Here is a 20,735-nt window from a genome sequence, read left to right on the forward strand (position 1 = left end):
TTAAAAAATATATACGCTTACTCTCCAAATTTGTCGTCTCATTTGACCTTTTTTTTTAAATAATAAAATAAAATAAATATAAAAATCAATCTTAATTGACTTAGTCTGTGACTCTCATGACTTTTAAACCGAACAATTCAAGCTCATTACTTTACTGTCTAAACGACGTCGTTTTATATAATATGACAAAGTCTGCGCTCCTACTTTCCTTTGTAGCCTTTAATTATTTAATATATTTATAATCTTTTTATTTTTATGTATCTTGACTTTTTTTTTTTTTAATTCATAAATATTTAGTGTAAAACTATTATTATTATTATTTAATAATTACGTTAAAATTTGATTTTAAATGACTAATTAAAAAATAAAAACACTAACATTTAAAATATAATTACGAAAATGTAATAAATCATTATAAATAATATATATATATATAGACACATTTATGTACCCTTTAGTGGCGGACAAATCCCGGTGCCCAAACAGAGGCGAAGAGGTTCAGAAATCTCGAATGACGAGACATGGAAAGAAGCTTTTCGGGCTTTGTTCCAAGATGCTCTCGCCTTTGGTATCTCCTATTTGCTCTAATTCTTTGTCTTCATCCGAAGCCGCCTCCGTGATTCATTGTCAAAGATTTTCGGAATCGATGATTGATCGAAGTTTGCAGTCCGCTGCAGAAATTATCACGAAATGGAGCATCGAGTCGTTAGCTTATGCTGAAGTGACGTCGATGTTTAACCAAAGCAAGGAGGAAGGTTTGCGATTCATTCGATGTGTGAACGAACTTCAGAAGGTTATGTATCTTTTGGCCTCTGAGAAACTTGAATATTCTCAAAGTTTGATGCAGATTGCTATGAAGCGACTTCAGGTTGAATTTTATCGGATTCTTTCCGTGAAACGCGAACCGTTGGATGTAGAATCGAGTTTAGATCGAGTTCTTGTGGCGGATCTGAGAGCTATAGCTGAGTGTATGATCTCGTCTGGTTATACTAAAGAATGTGCTGAAATATACGGAAATGTTCGCAAATCTGTTGTGGATGAAGCGATATATCGTCTAGGTATTGTTAAAATTTCGTCGCAAATCCGTAAAATGGATTCGGAGGCAGTCGATTTCAGAATCAAGAAGTGGTTAGAATCTGTGAATGCAGCTATTACAACGATTTTCAATGCGGAACGAGAATTGTGCGATTTCGTATTCGCAATTTCCGAATCCGTTAGCGAATCTTGTTTCACTAAAGCGTGCAAAGATGGTGCTATGCTTCTATTTGCATTTCCAGAAGTCATCTTGAAGAGCAAGAAATCGCAAAAGAATGTGTTCTACTTACTCGATATGTTCACTGCTATAATCGAGAACTGGCAGAGGATCGAATCGATCTTTTCGTTTGAATCTACTGAAGTAATTCGATCACAAGCCATCGCCTCGCTCAGCGTTCTTACTGGATCAATTTCCACAATGCTCTCAGATTACGAATCGTTCGTACAAAATGACTCCTCGAATTCGCTTTCTGTCGACGGAGGAATACACACCTTAGCTCTCCAATCGATGGACTGCCTCTCTCTCCTAGCCGAGTACCGAGAGATTCTCAACATAATTTTCTCTTGGTGGCCGCCGCCGTGGAAATCGTCTCTTCCAGCCGATTCTTGTTCCAATACTCCAGATTCCGACGGTTCTCCAGTTTCATCAGTCTCTTCATACATGGAGCGGATAATCTTCATCCTCCTCTGTAAGCTCGACAGCAAAGCAAGACAGTGCGACGACATTTCGCTCTCATACCTCTTCTTAGCCAACAATATCCGTTTCATCGTTTGGCAAGTCCAAAGCTCCAAGCTCCATCATCTTCTCGGAGACGAATGGATCGCGAAGCACAAAGCGAAAGGAAAACAGTACATCGACAACTACGAGCGCTTGGCATGGGGAAAGGTAATCTCGACGCTGCCGGAAAATCCGATGGCCGCTCTTACAACGGCGGAAGTGGCGGAGGTTTACGATAATTTCAGTTCCAGTTTCAAAGAAGCATACCAGAAACAGAGATCAAGCATCATACCGGACCCGAAGCTTCGATTCGAAATCTTGGCGATAGCGAAAAGCTGGTTGCCGATGTACCGAGAATTCTACCATGCGCACAGATTTCCGGTGGGGCAGGAGGTAATTGCTAGATTGACCCCTGAGGATGTAGATAATTACTTATCGTACCTTTTTTTTCCACAGACTGAACCAAATTCATTGCCCAACAAACATAATCCAGACGGCTGATGGCTGATGGCTGATGGCTGATAGCTGATAGCCATACCATACTCATTATTTCAACCTTTTTCATTCTTTTTCTCAACTTTGCATGATGAACATTGAACCATCCACAACTAATATTACTCACTAATGCTTGAATTGACTACTTTTTCATTTTGAGATGCCAAAATGTTGTTTACACTTATACAAAGGATTTGTCATGAGGTCATAGGGACAAAAAAAAAAAAAAAACGAACATCCTCTTAGGGCATCAAAGATGCAATTTGCACGGATCTGCTTTCTTTTTTGAGATAGCAAGGAGGTAATTTGTTCGCCGAGCAATTGAGCTAGCCAAATCACACTAATGCTCATTTGCGCCCTACGAGACTACAGAGCAGTTCAAACTCTCTTAGTTAGATTAGGATTAGGGTTAGGGCTACTCAATCTATTTTCTTTGAGGTGAGATAGGTGAAGATCTATTCTCTTTGAGGTGAGATAGGTGAAGCGTCTAGCATAAGGGAGTGTGTCAAATTGTGGTTTTCTATCATGAACATTATAGTCGAGCTTTTAAACTAGTCATAATTCGACGCTTCCCATGAACAAGCTTTTAAACCACAATTCGATGCGTCGAGCTTTTAAACTTTTAAACTAAGCACTAGTCGAGTGTCTAGCATAAAATGAAGATAAATTTAAGCTAGATTTGAACAACTTGATCATGAGGAGAGATATAGATGCTCGACTATTAGTTTAAAAGCTTGTTCTGTAGCATTTATTTTATCAACTATTATCTCACCGACATTAAGTGATAGTGAAAAGAGCACAGCATCACGATTAGACATATTTAGATAGAAATATCAATATCAATAAAAATGTTAAAGATCTCGAGTTCATAGAGAAACCCTAGATTTTTTTTTTTTTTTTTTTTAATCAATTTTTGCGTTTAGCACCAACATAAAGTGCGACAACACGGATACAACGAGTATAAATAATAACATTAAACACAACGGATTTACACGGGAACTAAAAAAAAGGACTAAATAGAAATCTGAAAACATCAAAGGACTGGAATAAAAAAAAGAAAATCCATACAAGTTCAGGGACCTATAACTAAATTTAGAGGATTTCAATAATGTACTAAGGTACCAGTGGCAGATCACAGGGCCTAGGGATGTTTTGGCAACCAGTACAATGTTGGAGTATCTGTTTCAGAGCATCGGTGGGAGGTTCCACAGTCCAAGCAGAGTAATGATCTGAAGGATGAAACATGCTTTGTCCGGCGGTGGCAGCCAGCAGCCCACTTTGAGTGCCACTTACAAATAAATCTCCCTCAGACCATATGCACCCACTTGAAGGTTCTTCCTTGTCTGTTGCCTGAACACACATATCAGACATATAAACCATGATTCCAGGTCAGTACAGTTCGTTTCCTTGGTTTCTTTCAACTCGTAAAGGTTGTTTCTGTAAGATTCCACGTTGGTTTAAGAGGAGAACGAAACATTCCTTATAAATGTGTGGAAACCCCTCCCTAGTAGATCCGTTTTAAAACTATGAGGCTGATGGTGATACGTAATGAGCCAAAGGGGACAATATCTGTTAGTGCTGGGCTTGGACGGTTACAGTTTCGTTCGACATAAATTATTGGCATTTTGGCTTTGAGTGTGTTTTGTAAAGGAATATTCAGGTAATAAGATGCACACACAAACAGAGACAACGAGCACGGACAGACAGAAAGACGATAATCGTAGAACGAAGGTTAGGGGAGCCGGGTCAGATATTGTCGTTTGGGAGGCAGGCCAATGACCCAATAGGTATTTTGCTTAACATATTACTACAATGTATAAAGAAACGCCATCCCGAGCATGCTCAACTGGTTAAGGCCAACCCGACCATAATCTTGATCCACATAGTACAGTTTTGCATGTAAGACGATCGAATGTAACATAGACGATGGATGAAATAACTATTATTATCATGGGACATAGAATATTCTAACGACTAGGCTCGTGTAAAATTAATGCACGGATAGTCGTAGACGAACACATGGGCAAAATTCATCATGGATAAGAAGGAACATCACTTTAGAAGCTAAGTGCTTAGAAGCATAAAAATGTAAGATCCCACAAATTGAGAGATAGATTTACGTTCCCTAATCTAATCTTATCACGTGTCGATTTGACTAGCAACACGAAAATGTAACCTCTCAAGTTCCCTAATCTAATCTTATCACGTGTCTATTTGACTAGCAACACGAAAAGAAATAGATTTACCTTCTCAGTTAGATATTTGAACGCCACCTTTTTCTGACCCGCTTCGTATATGTTGCACTGAGAGTGTATCTGATTCAAATGGAAAAGAAGGTTAATCTTTGGAGTAGTTTGAACTAAAATGTATTTGGAAAAGATGAGATGTGTAAAGACCTGTGATTCTACGCTAGCACAGACAGCATAGATCCCCCAGTTTCTGGTGTAATTATTGTAAAGATGTACTTTACCATATCGAACACGTGGATGTCGCTGACGTGTACCATCGAAAAAACAGTGGTGGATAGTTACACGGATACATCGGTCGCCAACGTGAGAGGGATCGGCTCCAATGAGCATTGTTTTGTCATGCCGTGAGAAACGACACCTACAAATACATGATGGACAAAGAAATCAAGCACAATATCAGATTGTTTGGGCATTAAGAAAGATCTTAGATGAAGCTTCGTCTCACCTAGAAATAGTGATATCTGTACTTCCCCGGGTGATATCAATCAACCCGTCGTCGTAGTCTTGGAGGCTGCATCGGTCTATCCATATGTGGCGGGAATTCGGTTTAATTTGAATTCCATCAATATCATGACCTCTACCACCTTCAAACTCCAAATTGCAAATAATCACATGCTCACATTCCTTCAGCCTCAATCCCTTTCCTGTAAGCTTTATCCTTTGACCACGACCGTCTACAGTCTTAAAAGATGACACATTCAAATACGAAGACAAGTGAATTGTGCCCGAAACTTCGAAGATAATCCAAAGAGGCTCTTTCATACGACATCCGAACCTAAGTGATCCCGGACCATCATCTACAACAAACAGAAAATACAGGTTTAAAGACTCCTCAATGAAATCAAAGGCAGAACTACTAGAAGTATTGAATAGGGAGCAAAGAAGCATTGTTAAATTCCTTTAATACGACCCACCGAACAAAACATACAAAAAAGGGAAAGGAAACAGAAACTGTAACAGCCCAAGCCCACCACCAGCAGATATTGTCCTCTTTGAGTTTTCCATTCCGGGCTTCCTCTCAAGGTTTTGAACCCCGTCTACTAGGGAGAAGTTTCCACATCCTTATAAATAATGCTTCGTTCTCTCTCCAACCGATGTGAGATTTCACATTCTAACCTCCTTCGGGGCCCAGCGTCCTCGCTAGCACTCATTCCCCTCCCCAATCGACGTGGGATCTCACAATCCACCCCCCTTGAGGTCTAGTGCCCTCGCTGGCTCTCGTTCCTCTCCAATCGATATGGGATCTCAGAGAAACAGAAACAAAAACAAACAAAGTAATTCCTATCAAAATGAAAAGCAACAAGCTCCACTCGAAGAAGCAAGCCCCGACTACCCTCTTGTTTGTACACGGTTCCAAACTTACACACCCCTAAACAAAAAAACTTCTATGGGATTTGATGAAAATACCCCTTCCTATATCGAGATACACTAAGGCGCTTTACTCGTATTCTAATAGTTGACCCCTCTTGTGGCACTTGAGCTTGAAGCTTTTCCTAAAAACCATATAAGAAGATAAAAAGCCCAAGGGAGAAGGCGAAAACCTAAGTTTACTACAGCTCAATCATATAATCAATCATACAATCAATCAAAGTAAATGCATCCGAAGGGGTTGATTAACAAAACTATTGTTTCCATCAGTTTCCAAACTTCTCCACATCAAGAACAAGCAAACAAATCATGACCATTCTAACTCAAATTAAGAACAAAACATCTCAATTCCTGAATCAAAACACTACACAACAGAGCAGCCGAATTCAATAAAAAACATGATAAATAAAACATCACCTTCCAAATTAGTAACGCAATAAACAGAACCATGGAGACCACCAATGGCAGCGCGGCCAAATCCCTCGGCCTGACCGGCAAGGGCACGAAGTCTCGAATCAACGAGGGCATAGGGCAAGGACTCCATCTCAGCCGTGGAGGTCGAAATTGGAGGAGCTGATCCAGATGGCGCGTATTTATTGGAGGGAGAATGAGCGTTAGTGGATGGAGAGGAATTTACACCATGGTTGAAATGCTTGCGGTGGCCATGGGCGTTTCCCATTAACAGAAGGCGTTTGAAACTTAAATTGGGTGTGGATATGGCAAAACGAAAATGGATTGATAGCTATGTATCGAAGAAGGTGGCCTGTACGAATTGTAATGGCGGAAGGCTCATGTCGGCTGTGGGGTAGGGCTTCCAGCCACTTCTTCTCTCTGCAAAATGGCCTTCGTCTTCTACCTTGCGTGGAATCAAATTTGATTCCCATTCGAATCGTTCATTCCAAGGCCGCTAAGAAATTGACTTCTGTAAATTGTGCAAAATGTCCATTTCTGTAAATTCACAATTTATATTTTTTTTTAATATATAGAAATTGAAATATATGGTTGTAAATTATTATTTTTGATAAAATCATTTTACCTACCTAATAAATAAAATATAAAATTAATTTATATCTAAATTATAATACAAAATTTGATAATATAATTTTTAAATTTAAAAAAAACAAGACATTAAATCGAGTAAAATCCACGGAAATTACTTGGAAGTGGAACATAAAAAGTCTCTCTTTAAAGGCGGACGTATTGAAAGATTGGGCGGGAACAAGAATTGACAGGGACGGGAGAAGTCATTTTGCATGGACTCAAAGGACAAGTTACACTGACAAATTCAAATATTAAATAAAGAAAAGAATTGAGTGGCAACAAAATATCATTTGACATTAGAAAGTGATTTGAAGATTTTTTATTTTAGGACTTATTTTTTCTAATTTGTATTCAATAATATTTATTAGTAGTTTGTAGTTGGTTGTTGAACTACATTATGTCTAGATTTTTTTTTACGTGTTTAAAAGCATGTAATATTCAATTTTGAAATGATGGTGGAATACAAAAACTTTATAGTTGAAAGCCTTTTCGGTGTTATGTTTCTTTCAAACTTTGCTTTAAGTTAGATGTTAAAATCGATTCATTGGATTAGTCATGATCAAGCTAATTTTAGAGTGAGTCGTCTTGGAATCTAAGAGTGATCATCATAGATTCAAAGTTCGATTTAAGAGTCAATCATCTTCTAACCATCTCTTGGTTGGAATCAATTTGTTAAGTTAGTTTTTTTTGTGAACGTTGAGAAGAATCTCTAGCTTTGCAAAATCTAGCATTTTTTGGTACTTTTAGTTTACTTTAACTATATAAAATGTACTCTTAGAAACTCTCTTCGAATCATTGTGATCAAAACCTTAAAGTATAAAATTGTTGCAATTTTATATATTTTGACCAAAATAAATAAAAATATATGTAAAAAAAATTGAATTTGATTATAGTAATCTCAAGGCTTAATTTGAGCCGATAATTCTTTCATTTTTATCATGTTTATAAAATTTAATTGCAACAATTTCATAAGTTTGGAGCCACTAGATGAACAATTTAAAAAATTCAATGGTGTCATTGTAATAACTTTTATAGTTTAGATATCCTTAAATCTGTAATTATAACAATCTAAGTCTACCGCTAACAAATATTATTCGCTTTGGCATGTTAAGTGTAACGCTAAAAAAAAAGTCGGTTAAAGTCAAAGGGGCAAAATAAGCATTTTACCCCTCAGCCGATTACAGGGGTCTTGAGAATTCTCCACAAACTATCTGCAGAAGAGAAAAGTGTGAGAAAGAATGTTAGAGAAAATTTGAGAGAGAAAAGTGAATCGACGGAGTCCTCATCGGAGAATCACCAACGAAATTCATCCTCTACTGACACTTAACACTCTAGAGTTTCTTCTTGGAGAGAAGAAAGACTCGTTTTGTCGAGGTTCCTCATTTTCGTCAAGATCCGAGAGAAATCCGAGAGAAATCCGCAAGGTAAGATCTCGAACGTTACTCTTCAGATTTGAGATCTTCGTTTGGGAATAGAGTGTCAAAGTTTACTATCTTCATCTAGGGAAGATCCGCCATTGATTTTGTGAGGAAATCGAACGAAACATCGAGATTTGAGAACCTTTCCAAGAACGGTAAGGATGTTGTCGGACTTCTTTCCGACGCTCATTAACTCGTCATATGATTAAGTAAAAATCAAGAAAGAAATATTGGCACGTAGGTTGAAGTATGATCTAAAACTTTGTTGAATAAGTCGTTACATTTTGGATATAGAATCGAGAGATAGAAAAATGAGAAGAATATCGAAAAACTAATTGGAAACCTTGTTTTTCTGCTAAGAGGAGAGAGAAGTTGACGGCGCGCCATGTGTCAACCAACAAGAGGACCGCGTGCGCCAACGACCATCAGAGATGCGTCGAACGCCACCTGGGAAGATGCGGCTCCAGCCTTCCACTGACACGCATCCCCGGCCACGCAACCCGACCCGCGTCCCTTTGCTGACCTGGTACCCGTGCGGCGAAACAAACCACCAAGACCTGCGGTCCACCCGAATCGAACCGACGACCCGTAGATGCAGAAAATCTTGGGCGCGTGACACTCGCGCATGGAACCTACGAGTGATTCCGTTCGACGCGTGGAAGCGCATGTAAGCCCGTTTTCATCCTGTTCGACTTCTGTTTTCCCTATTTTCCTCCCGATTCCAATCCTAACCCTATTTTATATGAAATAGGACCTAATTGAGGAAAAATCACTACTTTTCAATATGTCAATTGTGTGGAAACACTGCGTAAGGGCATGCATCATCCAAGTAAGTCACCACACGAAACTTTAGGAAGAAATACTTGTAGGAGTCCCTTGGAATGCATGCATGCTAGTTTAATTATCTTAGGTCGTAGCTTTCCGTGATTGAATGTAGGTATTTGATTGTTAAAAGTAAGATGTATTGTGTGAAATATTATGAGAATTATCTGAGTATTGTTAGTATACTTTAAGCTTCCGCTATATATATATATATAATTCATGCTGAAAGAAGGATGGGAACTTGTGAATTCTACGCTCTGGGAGTTGATGGATGTTATCGCCCCGTTGAGCATGTAAGTTTGCTTTGCATGAATTTTGTATAATGATGATGGATGGTAGTTGTGTACACTCATTTGAATTTTCATGACCCACAGGATTGATAAAGTCTAGGGATATGTGGTTAAACTGACAAGTCAGTAAGTGTAGACCCAACCTTTCCCTATGAGCTTAAGAAACTACCACGACATACGAACCACCTCTGAAGTACCCTTAGGCTACTTGTGTGTGGATGGTGTTATAGCTTCATGGGGGACCAGCGGGTTCCTGATCAGGACTCGATAGCCGTTTTAGCATGGGGAACAGAATACCCACGTCGTAACTAACCATTTAGCTGGATGGGATAGGAGAGGTAGCCCTCCCAAATACAGGGGGATTACCATGGGACTAGGGGATTGCAGCTCACTTCCTAGGTAAGACCCAGGTAATCTCATAGCCATGTCGAGGTAGCATCTCGTAGGGCACCAGTCCAACACAGGTTAGCATAAGAGGAACTCTACGGGTAGAAATGAAAAGACTAAGAACGAAAGAAGCCCCGAGGAACAAGTCCCAAGGGGGAAGCCCTAATGAGATAAGGCCAGAACCAGATGTTCTAGAGCCAAAGGAAGGCCTGTGGTTGTTTGTTAAGTTTAGGGTGCGATAAGAGCCTACAAGTAGGTGGCTTACTGAGTATAATTTTATACTCACTCTTGCTATACCTTTCTTTTTCAGGTACGTGAGGCGTCGGGTCAAGAGTGGGTGCGTTGAACGGTGTGGATTGTCACAGAGGAAGCGTGTCCCGGGGCGTTAGTCTAGTTTTACTTATTAGTACACTTTGTCTTTCATGTTTTCTTTCCTTGTCTATAACTAGTCACATAAACCTTCTTTGTATCAAAACGTTTTCCTTATGAAATAAACGATTCATTTTTGAAATAATATTTCCATTTGAAACTCTTGCTTGCACACTACACGTCATAGTCATTGTTAGTCACGACTCGAGGTTAAATTTCTTTTGGGGTTGTGACAAATTTGGTATTAGAGCACTAAGACATAGGTCCTATGACACTTAAGGTTAGAGAGTCGTATCCTCTTTGACGCACCCATTAATCACGTACCGCTCGTTACTAGACAGTCTCACGAATTTGAATTGCGAAATTAAGAGCTAAGTTGTTAAGTAGAGATTTTTTTATGACTGTTTTCTTGTGTTGTACTGCACATTTCCTAAAGGTTGAGCCTTGAATGAATTGTAACCGCAAATTTTCTAATGTGGTAGCTAAATGACACCAAAGAGATGTAGAACCTATCTCAGGCCTAGACCTAGAAGGGGAAGAAGTAGAGTCGCTTAGGACACTGATGTCCCGTCACCTGAGGCAGAACAATCTGTACCTGAACCTCAAGAGGAGGTTGATGAAATGCCCCAATGGTTCGAGTGTCCTATACCACGGGCACCAAGGTCAGGAATGAGTCAAAAGAGAGCAATGACTCAAGACTTACCCGATGCAGACTCTACGCTCCTCCTCCTAAGGCGGTCCCACCAGTGCCCACCAATAATGTAGAGGTTCCACCTAGTCAGCTAACAACTAACCTCACTATAGATATACTACACGCATTCATGTTAACCTCTATGGAAAACTAGACTCTGATGCTGACACTGGTCACTAATCAGGCAACAATGCAACAGACAACATTGAAACAGACAGCAATACAACAGGCAGCAATGTAACATACAACATTGCTAGGGACCAGAGACTCTGGGACTATGACTGTGGAATCTCGTTATCTGAAAGACTTCCAGAGGCAAAACCCGCCTTCCTTTGAAGATGGCACAATAGATCCCATTGCAGTAGAAAATTGGCACGAGGCTATGGAAACAGCCTTCTTTTACATGAACTGTCCGCTGGAATATTAGGTTCATTGCGGAACGTATATGTTGAAAGGAGAGGCTCATTTCTGGTGGAAGGGTGAATGAAGCTCTGGTAGCATTCCATGAACTCAAGCAGGGTGACCAATCTGTGAAGGATTATGATTTGGAATTCAATAGATTGACAAGATTCACTCCTATAAATGTCAGTACTGAAGAGCTTAAGGCTAAACGTTTTATCGTCGGTCTAAGGGAGAACATTAGAGGCTATGTGGCATCTCAGGCATCCACAAATTATACAGCAGTCCTTGAGATGGCGACCCTCATTGATGCGCCTCATACTGACAAATTACAGTCAGGGTCAGCCCAAAAATCCCATAACGTAGTTCAGGAGAAATAGATAAACTGGAACTATCCCAAGACTGGCAGACCACCCCGAGGTGGCACTGCCAATCACGGAAGAGCCCCAGTACAGAACAGAAATCAATGTCCTAAGTGTTAGCGTCCTCACTTGGGAGAATGTCGTCTGGGAACTGATGTATGCTATAATTGTGGTCAAAGAGGCTGATAAAATCAAAGGGGCTGGGGTGCCCAACAGCAGCAAGGGCGAGCTGTAGCCCATGCAACCACAGGCAGGCAAGCCGACGCGCCTGACGCAATTGTTACAGATACACTACCCGTTTTTGGTCATTTGGCTTTTGTACTATTTGATTCGAGTTCTACATACTCGTTTGTGTCTGAGGAATTCGTTGACTTGGCGCACCTAGAAAAAGAACCTTTAGAGACCATTCTATCAATGTCCATCCTTGCTCACGAGTTATTAATGGCTACTCATAGAGTTAAGGGAGGTAGTGTGACAGTGTTGGGATGTGTCATAGAAGCTGCTTTAATAGTATTAAGCATGCAAGATTTCAATGTCATTTTGGGTATGAATTGGCTAGGCGAGAATCACACTCTAATAGATTGGAAAACTCGAATAGTTACTCTCAGACTCCCGTCAGGGAATAGTTTTACATATAAGGGAGCTACTTCCAAAAGAACCCCAAGTGTCGTAACTGCATTAAAGGCTAGAAAGATGATTCGCAGTGGTGCAGCGCATTTTTAGCCCGTGTGACCCTAGACAGCAGAAATAAACAGACAATCTCGTCAGTACACATTGTCAGGGAATTCATTGATGTTTTCCTTAAGGATTTGACAAGTTTGTCCCCAGTTAGGGAAGTTGACTTTGGGATCGACTTAGAACTAGGAACTGTACCGATCTCCAAGGCACCCTACAGAATGGCACCTGTAGAACTTAGGAATTGAAGGAACAGTTACACGAGCTATTAGATAAGGGTTTCATACTATTGTGCGCCGAAAGCGGAACAAATGTACTCACAACACCAATGAACGGAATTACACAAAAAACACTAAGATATTTTTTTGATCTCAAGTGCTTCTTTTATTAATTTTAAGCATGACATTATATAGCCTTTACTATCATGGTTGAACCTAAAAATATCAGCAGAAAGAAACTTAAAGTCCCAAAGAATAGGACTAATCAGTCCTAAAGAATAGGACTCCCTAAACCAGAACTATATCAACCACAGAAGACCAGACTCCTAACAAAACTCTCTCAAATTCCGATATCAAATTCTGATATCCTCAACCTCCTAGACACCCCCTTTATAAAGGGATAATTCATGTAGAATATTAAAGAAAACGTTGCATATTAAATGTGGATTTATAACCAAAATAAGTAAGATATTAATTAAAATGGTTATAAATTAAACCACCAAATTAATATTCTTATTTAATCAAAATGGTTATATTTTGAATGACTTTAATTACTAAATCAAATAAAAAAAACTTATGACAATTTACAACACATATGACCTAGTGTATCGCTGGGGAACCCCTGTTATGTTTGTCAAGAAGAAGGATGGATCCCTGCGTCTGTGTATAAACTATAGAGAACTGAACAAGGTCACCATAAAGAATAAGTACCCCCTCCCGAGAATCGACGACTTGTTTGATCAATTGCAGGGAGCTACGGTATTCTCCAAAATTGATTTGAGGTCAGGATATCCTCAATTGAGAATAAGAGAAGAAGATATACCCAAAACAACTTTCAGAAGTCGCTATGGACATTATGAATTTCTCGTCATGTCATTTGGACTTACCAATGCACCAGCCGTCTTCATGGAGCTAATGAACAGGGTGTTTAAGGAATTGTTAGACACTTTTGTTATAGTATTTATTGATGACATTCTGGTGTACTCTAAGTCAGAAGCAGAGCATGAAGAGCATTTGAGGAAAGTTTTGACCGTACTAAGACCGCAGCAACTGTACGCCAAGTTTTTCAAGTGTGAGTTTTGGCTGTCTTAGGTAGCGTGTTTGGGTTATGTGGTGTCAAGCAGAGAAATCACAGTGGATCCAACTAAGATAGAGGCAGTGATGAAGTGGTCAAGACCGACCACATTCACTAAAGTACTAAGTTTTCTAGGACTAGCTGGATATTACAGAAGATTTGTCCAGGATTTCTCCAAAATATCTTTGGCGCTAACTTAGTTAACCAAGAACGACAAGCCCTTTGTGTGGACATCAGCTTGTGAACAGAGCTTCCAGGAACTCAAGGAGAGGTTGGTGACAGCACCTGTCCTCACAGTTCCAGATGGATATGGGAATCTAGTGGTGTACAGCGACGCATCAGGAAAAGGTCTGGGGTGCGTGCTCATGCAGAAAGGGAAGGTGATAGCTTACACTTCTAGACAACTGAAGAATTATGAACGAAATTATCCCACTCATGATCTCGAGTTAGCAGTAGTGGCGTTTGCACTGAAAATATGGTAACATTATCTGTATGGAGAGAAAATCTAAGTATTCACTGATCACAAGAGTCTCAAGTACCTATTTACACAGAGGAGATGGTTGGAACTAGTAAAGAATTATGACATCGAGATCCTGTACCATCCAGGCAAGGCCACTGTCGTGGCGGACGTATTGAGCAGAAAGAATGTTCATACTTCCGCAATGATCACCAAGCAGGAAAGAATACAGGATGAGATGAAAAGGGCTGGAATCGATGTTGTAATTAAAGATGGTACTGCTCAGATAACACAGATGACCATGCAACCCACCTTGCGAAAACGAATTATTTACGCTCAGAGGTCTGATGAACACCATGGGAAAGTGTGAAATCAGACAGAGATAGAAAGATCAGAAGGGTACTCTATCTCTTCAGACGGGGGCCTGCTGTGGAAAAACTGCTTGTGTGTTCCCCGTGACAAGAAAATGTTCAAGGATATTATGACGGAAGTTCACGATACTTCTTACACGTTCCACCCTAGAAGTACAAAGATATATCAGGATCTTAAGGGATGTTATTGGTGGCCACGGATGAAGAAGGATATAGCAGATCTTGTAAGTCGATGATTGACCTGTCAGCAGGTGAAGGCCCCGAGACAGCGCCCAGCAGGACTGCTACAACCCTTAAAGGTCCCTCAGTGGAAATGGGAAGCAGTTTTTATGGATTTTATCTCGAGCTTGCCCAAGACCAAGCAGAGCTTCAACGTAATCTGGGTAGTTGTTGATAGACTTGCCAAAATGACTCGCTTCATCCTAGGCAAAACCGCTTATCGTGTGGATCGGTGGGCTCAGCTGTATATCAAAGAGATAGTATGCCTGCATGGCATACCGGTGTCCATAGTACCTAATCGAGACACTAGGTTCACCTCTTAGTTTTGGAAAAGCCTTCAAAAAGCATTGGGAACTCAACTAAGGTTTAGTACAACACTTCAACCTCAGACGGACAGACAGACCGAAAGACTGAACCAAATCTTAGAAGATATGTTGCGAACCTGTGTCCTGGATTTCGCTGGGTGTTGGGACGAACATCTACCTCTAATAGAGTTGCTTACAATAATAGTTATCAAGCAACCATCTAAATGACCCCTTTTGAGGCACTATATGGGCGTAGGTGTCGAACACCGGTATTTTAGGAAGAAGTAGGCACGCAGCAACTACTGGGACCAGAGTTGGTTCAGGTCACCAACGTAGCAGTGCAGAAAATTAAGCAAAGAATCCTCACTGCATAGAGCCGACAGAAGAGCTATGCAGATTTGCGTAGAAGGGACCTCGAGTTCGAGGTGGGTGACCATGTGTTCTTGAAGGTAACCCCTATGAGGGGGCGATGTGGTTTGGAAAGAAGGGAAAGTTAAGCCCAAGGTTTATAGGCCCTTTCGAGATTTTAGATAGAGTTGGGGCTGTGACTTATAGGATAGCTCTACCATCAAACCTTGCCGTCGTTCACAACGTGTTCCACGTATCTATGCTGCGAAGGTACACCCCATACCCTACTCATGTTATTGAACATGAAACCCTTCCTCTTCGGGAAGATCTGTCCTACGAGGAAAGACCCAGTAGAATCCTGGCAAGAGACACTAAGCGACTGTGCAACAAAGTTATCCCCTTGGTGAAAGTCGCATGGGGTAACCATCGAAACGAGGAGGCAACCTGGGAACAAGAAGATGATGTAAGGAGAGCCTATCCCGAACTCTTCCAAGAGATACCAACTTTCGGGGACGAAAGTTTCTTAGGAGGGGAGAGTTTGTAACGCTAATAAAAAATAATAATAAATAAATAATCGGTCAAAGTCAAAGGGGCAAAATGGGCATTTTACCCCTCAGCCCATTATAGGGGTCTTGAGGATTCTCCAGAGTGTACCTGCAAAAGAGAAAAGCTTGAGAAAGAAGGTGGAGAGAAAAATTGAGAGAGAAAAGTGAATTGTCGGAGTCCTCGTCGGAGAATCACCAATGAAATTCATCCTCTACTGAGACTTACACTCTAGAGTTTCTTCTTGAAGAGAAGAAAGACTCGTTTTGTCAAGGTTCCTCCTTTTCGTCAAGATCCAAGAGAAATCCGCAAGGTAAGATCTCGAACGTTACTCTTCAGATCTTTGATCTTCGTTTGGGAATAGAGTGTTAAAGTTTAATATCTTCATCTAGGGAAGATCCTCCTCTGATTTTGTGAGGAAATCGGACGAAACGTCGAGATTTGAGAACCTTTCCAAGAACGGTAAGGATGTTATCGGACTTCTTTCCGACGCTCATAACTCGTTGTATGATTAAGTAAAAATCAAGAAAAAAATATTAGCATGTAGGTTGAAGTATGATCAAACTTCGTTGAAAAAGTCATTACGTTTTGTATTAAAATTGAGAGATAGAAAAATGAGAAGAACGTCGGAAACTAATCGAAAACCTTATTTTTCTGCTAGGAGGAGATAGAAGCCAACGGCGTGCCACGTGTCAACTGGTAAGTGGACCACGTGCACCAACGACCACCGGACACGTGTTGAATGTTGCCTGGGAAGACGCGGCTCCAGCCTTCCAGCCACACGCGTCCCCGGCCACGCAACCCAACCTGCGTCCCTCGGCTGACCCAGTACCCACGCGGCGAAACGAATTGCCACGACCCGCAGTCCACTCGAACCGAACCGACGACCCGCAGCTGCAGAAAATCTTGGGCGCGTGACACTCGCGTGTGGAACCTACGAGTGATTCTATCCCGGCGCGTTGTTGGCGCGTGCAAGCCCGTTTTCGTCCCATTCGACTTCTGTTTTTCCTATTTTCCTCCCGATTCCAATCCTAACCCTATTTTATATGAAATATGACCTAATTGAGGAAAAATCACTACCTTTCGATACGCCAATTGTGTGGAAACGCTGCGTAAGGGCATGCATCATCCAAGTAAGTCACCACACGAAACTTTAAGAAGAAATACTTATAGAAGTTAGGGTGTACATGGTCCAGGTTGGGGTGGGTTGGAGGATTTTTTTTACCAAACCCAAAAGTTCGGGTTGGTTGGATTAGTAACCTAACCCAACCCAAAAAATTTCCAAACCCAACCCAACCCTCTATTTTCGGGTTGGGTTCGGGTTGGTCCAAAAAAATTTTAAAAAATTTAATTTGTATGATCTAAAATGATAAAACAATTACTACCTAAGATCAAAGATATCAAACTCTCTATTGCATTCATATTATCACCTATAAATATGTAAAGAATATGCAATGAATCAATTATAAAGTTACCACATCTAATTAAATTATCTACATTCACAATATATATAATCATTTAACAAAATGCCTAAAAATTCACCTATAAATATGTAAAGAATATTCAATGAATTAATTCCAAAGTTTCAACCTTCAACAAAATACTTACAAATTTAAAATTATCTAACCCTATGTTGCATTCTTAATTCCTACAAAAGAAAAATATCATCTTGAAAGTTAGTATCGTTTTAAGATTGTTTGGATAAAGCATAGTGTAACTTCAAATATTTTACTTACATTGAAAAATAATTATTCTTGCATGATGTTGGTGGAACTTGAAGGTCTTGAATCATCTGAAAAATAAAATATAAATTGTGATATAGCAATATAGAATACATCTTAACAAATAGACAATAAATAGGTTTGGAGTTACCTGTCTCAATCTTAGAACAAATCTCCAAATCTTCAAGTTGTTGAGGAATATCCAACGATACTAATTTTCTACGGATACAATTTTGTGTACATATCAGAGCTTCCACTGTTTTAGGTGTCAAAGAACTCCTAAAAGAATCAAGAATCCTCCCACCCGTACTAAATGTTGATTCAGAAGATACAGTCGACACTGGAACGGCCCAAACATCTTAGGCAATTTTCGATAAAACTCTATATTTAAACTCATTTGCTTTCCACCATGCCAAAACATCAAAATTATCATCAAGTTCTTCACTAGGGTCAGATAAATATCGATCCACTTCATTCTTTAACTCGAGTGAATGTGATAAAACTCTATATTTAAACTCATTTGCTTTCCACCATGCCAAAACATCAAAATTATCATCAAGTTTTTCACTAGGGTCAGATAAATATCGATCCACTTCATTCTTTAACTCGAGTGAATGTTGCTCTTCTCTTCTTCGTTTGTATCTTGATACTAATATTGAACCACTCAAATCCTCTTCATCAATTGTGTCCATCATCATACTCATGGACTTAGAAGTGAGTCTTGATTCAGATTGATGATGATCTTGAGCATTATCATAAAACTTGTAGTAATCTTAAATAATTCTTTATGCCATCCACCATCACTTTAGCCATAGCATCTTCATAAATATTCGAAAAGCAAAATGATATGTAATCCAATTTGTAACGAGGATCGAGTACCATTGCTATGAATATCAACTTATTAATTCTTTCCACTAAGCCCCAATATTTGTCATACTTAACTTTCATATTTGAACTCATGTTACTTAGAGTTCACATTTATACTCCACTGAATTAAAAGTTCTCGAATATCCCAAAGTTCATGAAAATAAGAAGTAGAAGTCACATATAAAGAACCACTTATCTTCGTAGTGACATTATAGAAAACCTTAAAAAACTTTACAAACACTGCAACATTTTTCCAATCATCAATGGTTGGTGGCCCTATTCTTTTGTTTCTACGATCCCTCTTTGAAGTAATCAACCTAATCTAATTCTTCCTCCTCTAATACTTTGAAAGTTTTTTCAAATTTCAAGGATGATCAAGCATCAAATAAGTGGAATTCCATCGAGTCGCCACATCCAACAAACAAATGCTTTACATTTAATTTTTTTCTTGTTCAATACGATCTTTAAATTTTGTCAATCTCTTGGGGATGATCTAACATATCTCAATCTAAGAGAGTGCTAAGCCTTCTCATAATGGAGTCATGCATTTCTTTAAGCCCTTCATTCACAATCAAATTAATTATGTGAGCACAACACCTCATGTGTAATATTTCTCCATCTAAGACAGTGCTAAGCCTTCTCATAATATATGAAATAACTATATCATTGGAAGTTGCATTATCAACTGTGATAGAGAAAGCCTTATCGATTCTCCATTCCAATAAACAACTCTAAATAATCTTGCCAATAGTCTCTCTCTCTTGTGGTTAGCAACTTGACAAAAGTTGAGAATTCTTTTATGTAAATTTCATTCTGAATCAATAAAATGTGCGTGATTACCATGCAATTAATGTTTTGCAACGAAGCCCATGTGTCGGTGGTAAGACAAACCCTCTTTGAATGACTGACTAAAAAATCTTTCAACTTCTTTTTTTCTTCTAGATAGAGCTGAAATATATCTCTAGCAATGGTTACTCTTGACGGAGAGTCAAACTTAGGACATACAATACTACAAAACAATTTGAAACTCTCATTCTCTACAAATTTAAATGATAATTCATCCATAATTATCATCTTGGGACATGCTGTTATACATCTTTTTTGACTAAATAATGAAGTAACAATATTACTACCACCCTTTCCATCTATTGAACGTTGAAAACTTAGAGTGGTTTGTCCTTTGTCCTCCACCATATATGTGTACTTCCTACACTAATTTTTTAAGTGCTTTCATAATGTGCTAGTTCCACAAGAATTAGTATCACAAGCATACTCCTTAGAACAATAGTTGCACTTGCACCTCTTATTATTGTTCTATAATCTTGTAAAGTGATCCCACACGGTTGATTTACTGGGTTTCTTCTTCTTAAATTCAGATTGTGTAGCCAATGGTGGTTTCGATGCATTATAATTACTAGAGCTACTTGCACATACAGTTGCACTATTATTTTCTATCTATAAAAAGTAAAATAGAACTATTATGATTCAAACATTTAACCCAATATGAACAATTATCATAGAATGAATCAAAGTTTGCACATACAGTTGCACTAATTATCATAGAATGCATCAAGGTTAAAATATGCAATTAGTCTTTGTAAGAGAATATAACAAAAAGAGAAAAAGCTTACCCGTTATAGCGTTCCAAGAGATTAAAGAGAAAAAGACGGCGCGCGAGAAAGAAACAAGACAAAGAACGCAAGAGAATGCTATTGAGATCAAATTCATTGTGAGGGACTAAGTATCTGTTGAAGCTAATAATAGAGTTTGAATGAGTTTGAATGAGTTGAATGAGTTACTGCCGAAGAGAAGGAGGAGGTGGATTCAATTTCGTCCACACAAATCTCAACCAACTCCAGGAATCCCCCTATAAAAGGACCTCCCTCCCCGTCATTCAAATCACTCCTCCTCTCAATCTCACTTCAGTTTTCTGTTGTCACCAACAACTGGTATCAGAGCAATCTTGCAGCAGCAAAAAAATGGCAGCAGAAAAACAAGTTGAGAGCTACGTTCAGCCCGCCATCCCGAGGTTCGATGGTCACTATGATCATTGGGCGATGTTGATGGAAAATTTTCTCAGATCAAAGGAGTTCTTTGATATGGTGGAGACGGGTTATGAAGAGCCAAATGAAGGCGAGGTACTCTCAGCTGGTCAACAGCAACTGTTGGCAGCATCGAAGCTGAAGGACCTGAAGGTCAAGAACTATTTATTTCAGTCCATTGACAGGACTATCTTGGAAACAATGCTTCAGAAGAAGACATCTAAGGAAATTTGGGATTCTATGAGGAGGA

General features: G+C 39.4%; 3 protein-coding genes across 4 annotated transcripts; 2 read left to right on the top strand and 1 right to left on the bottom strand.

The window, feature by feature from the left end:
- Positions 1-446: 446 nt before the first annotated feature.
- On the top strand, positions 447-2,417 carry LOC111463131 (exocyst complex component EXO70H1-like). 2 transcript variants are annotated; one of them, XM_023106959.1, is made up of 2 exons: positions 447-2,146; positions 2,210-2,417. In XM_023106959.1, the coding sequence occupies exons 1-2, from the start codon at positions 512-514 to the stop codon at positions 2,252-2,254; spliced, it is 1,680 nt and encodes a 559-aa protein (XP_022962727.1). In that variant the 5' UTR covers positions 447-511; the 3' UTR covers positions 2,255-2,417. The 2 variants fall into 2 exon arrangements, with proteins under 2 accessions (XP_022962727.1, XP_022962728.1); XM_023106960.1 differs by having other exon boundaries at positions 447-2,134.
- A 770-nt stretch (positions 2,418-3,187) lies between these two features.
- Positions 3,188-6,738, bottom strand: LOC111463488 (probable pectate lyase 4). The gene is made up of 5 exons (XM_023107438.1): positions 6,283-6,738; positions 4,943-5,294; positions 4,645-4,855; positions 4,495-4,563; positions 3,188-3,598 (listed from the first exon to the last, which is right to left on the bottom strand). The coding sequence occupies exons 1-5, from the start codon at positions 6,542-6,544 to the stop codon at positions 3,362-3,364; spliced, it is 1,131 nt and encodes a 376-aa protein (XP_022963206.1). The 5' UTR covers positions 6,545-6,738; the 3' UTR covers positions 3,188-3,361.
- An 8,695-nt stretch (positions 6,739-15,433) lies between these two features.
- Positions 15,434-16,370, top strand: LOC111463059. The gene is made up of 2 exons (XM_023106873.1): positions 15,434-15,775; positions 16,248-16,370. The coding sequence occupies exons 1-2, from the start codon at positions 15,434-15,436 to the stop codon at positions 16,368-16,370; spliced, it is 465 nt and encodes a 154-aa protein (XP_022962641.1).
- The last annotated feature ends 4,365 nt before the right edge of the window (positions 16,371-20,735 follow it).

Source organism: Cucurbita moschata, unplaced genomic scaffold (genome assembly GCF_002738365.1).
Source record: "Cucurbita moschata cultivar Rifu unplaced genomic scaffold, Cmos_1.0 Cmo_Scf00028, whole genome shotgun sequence".
Lineage (NCBI taxonomy): Eukaryota > Viridiplantae > Streptophyta > Magnoliopsida > Cucurbitales > Cucurbitaceae > Cucurbita > Cucurbita moschata.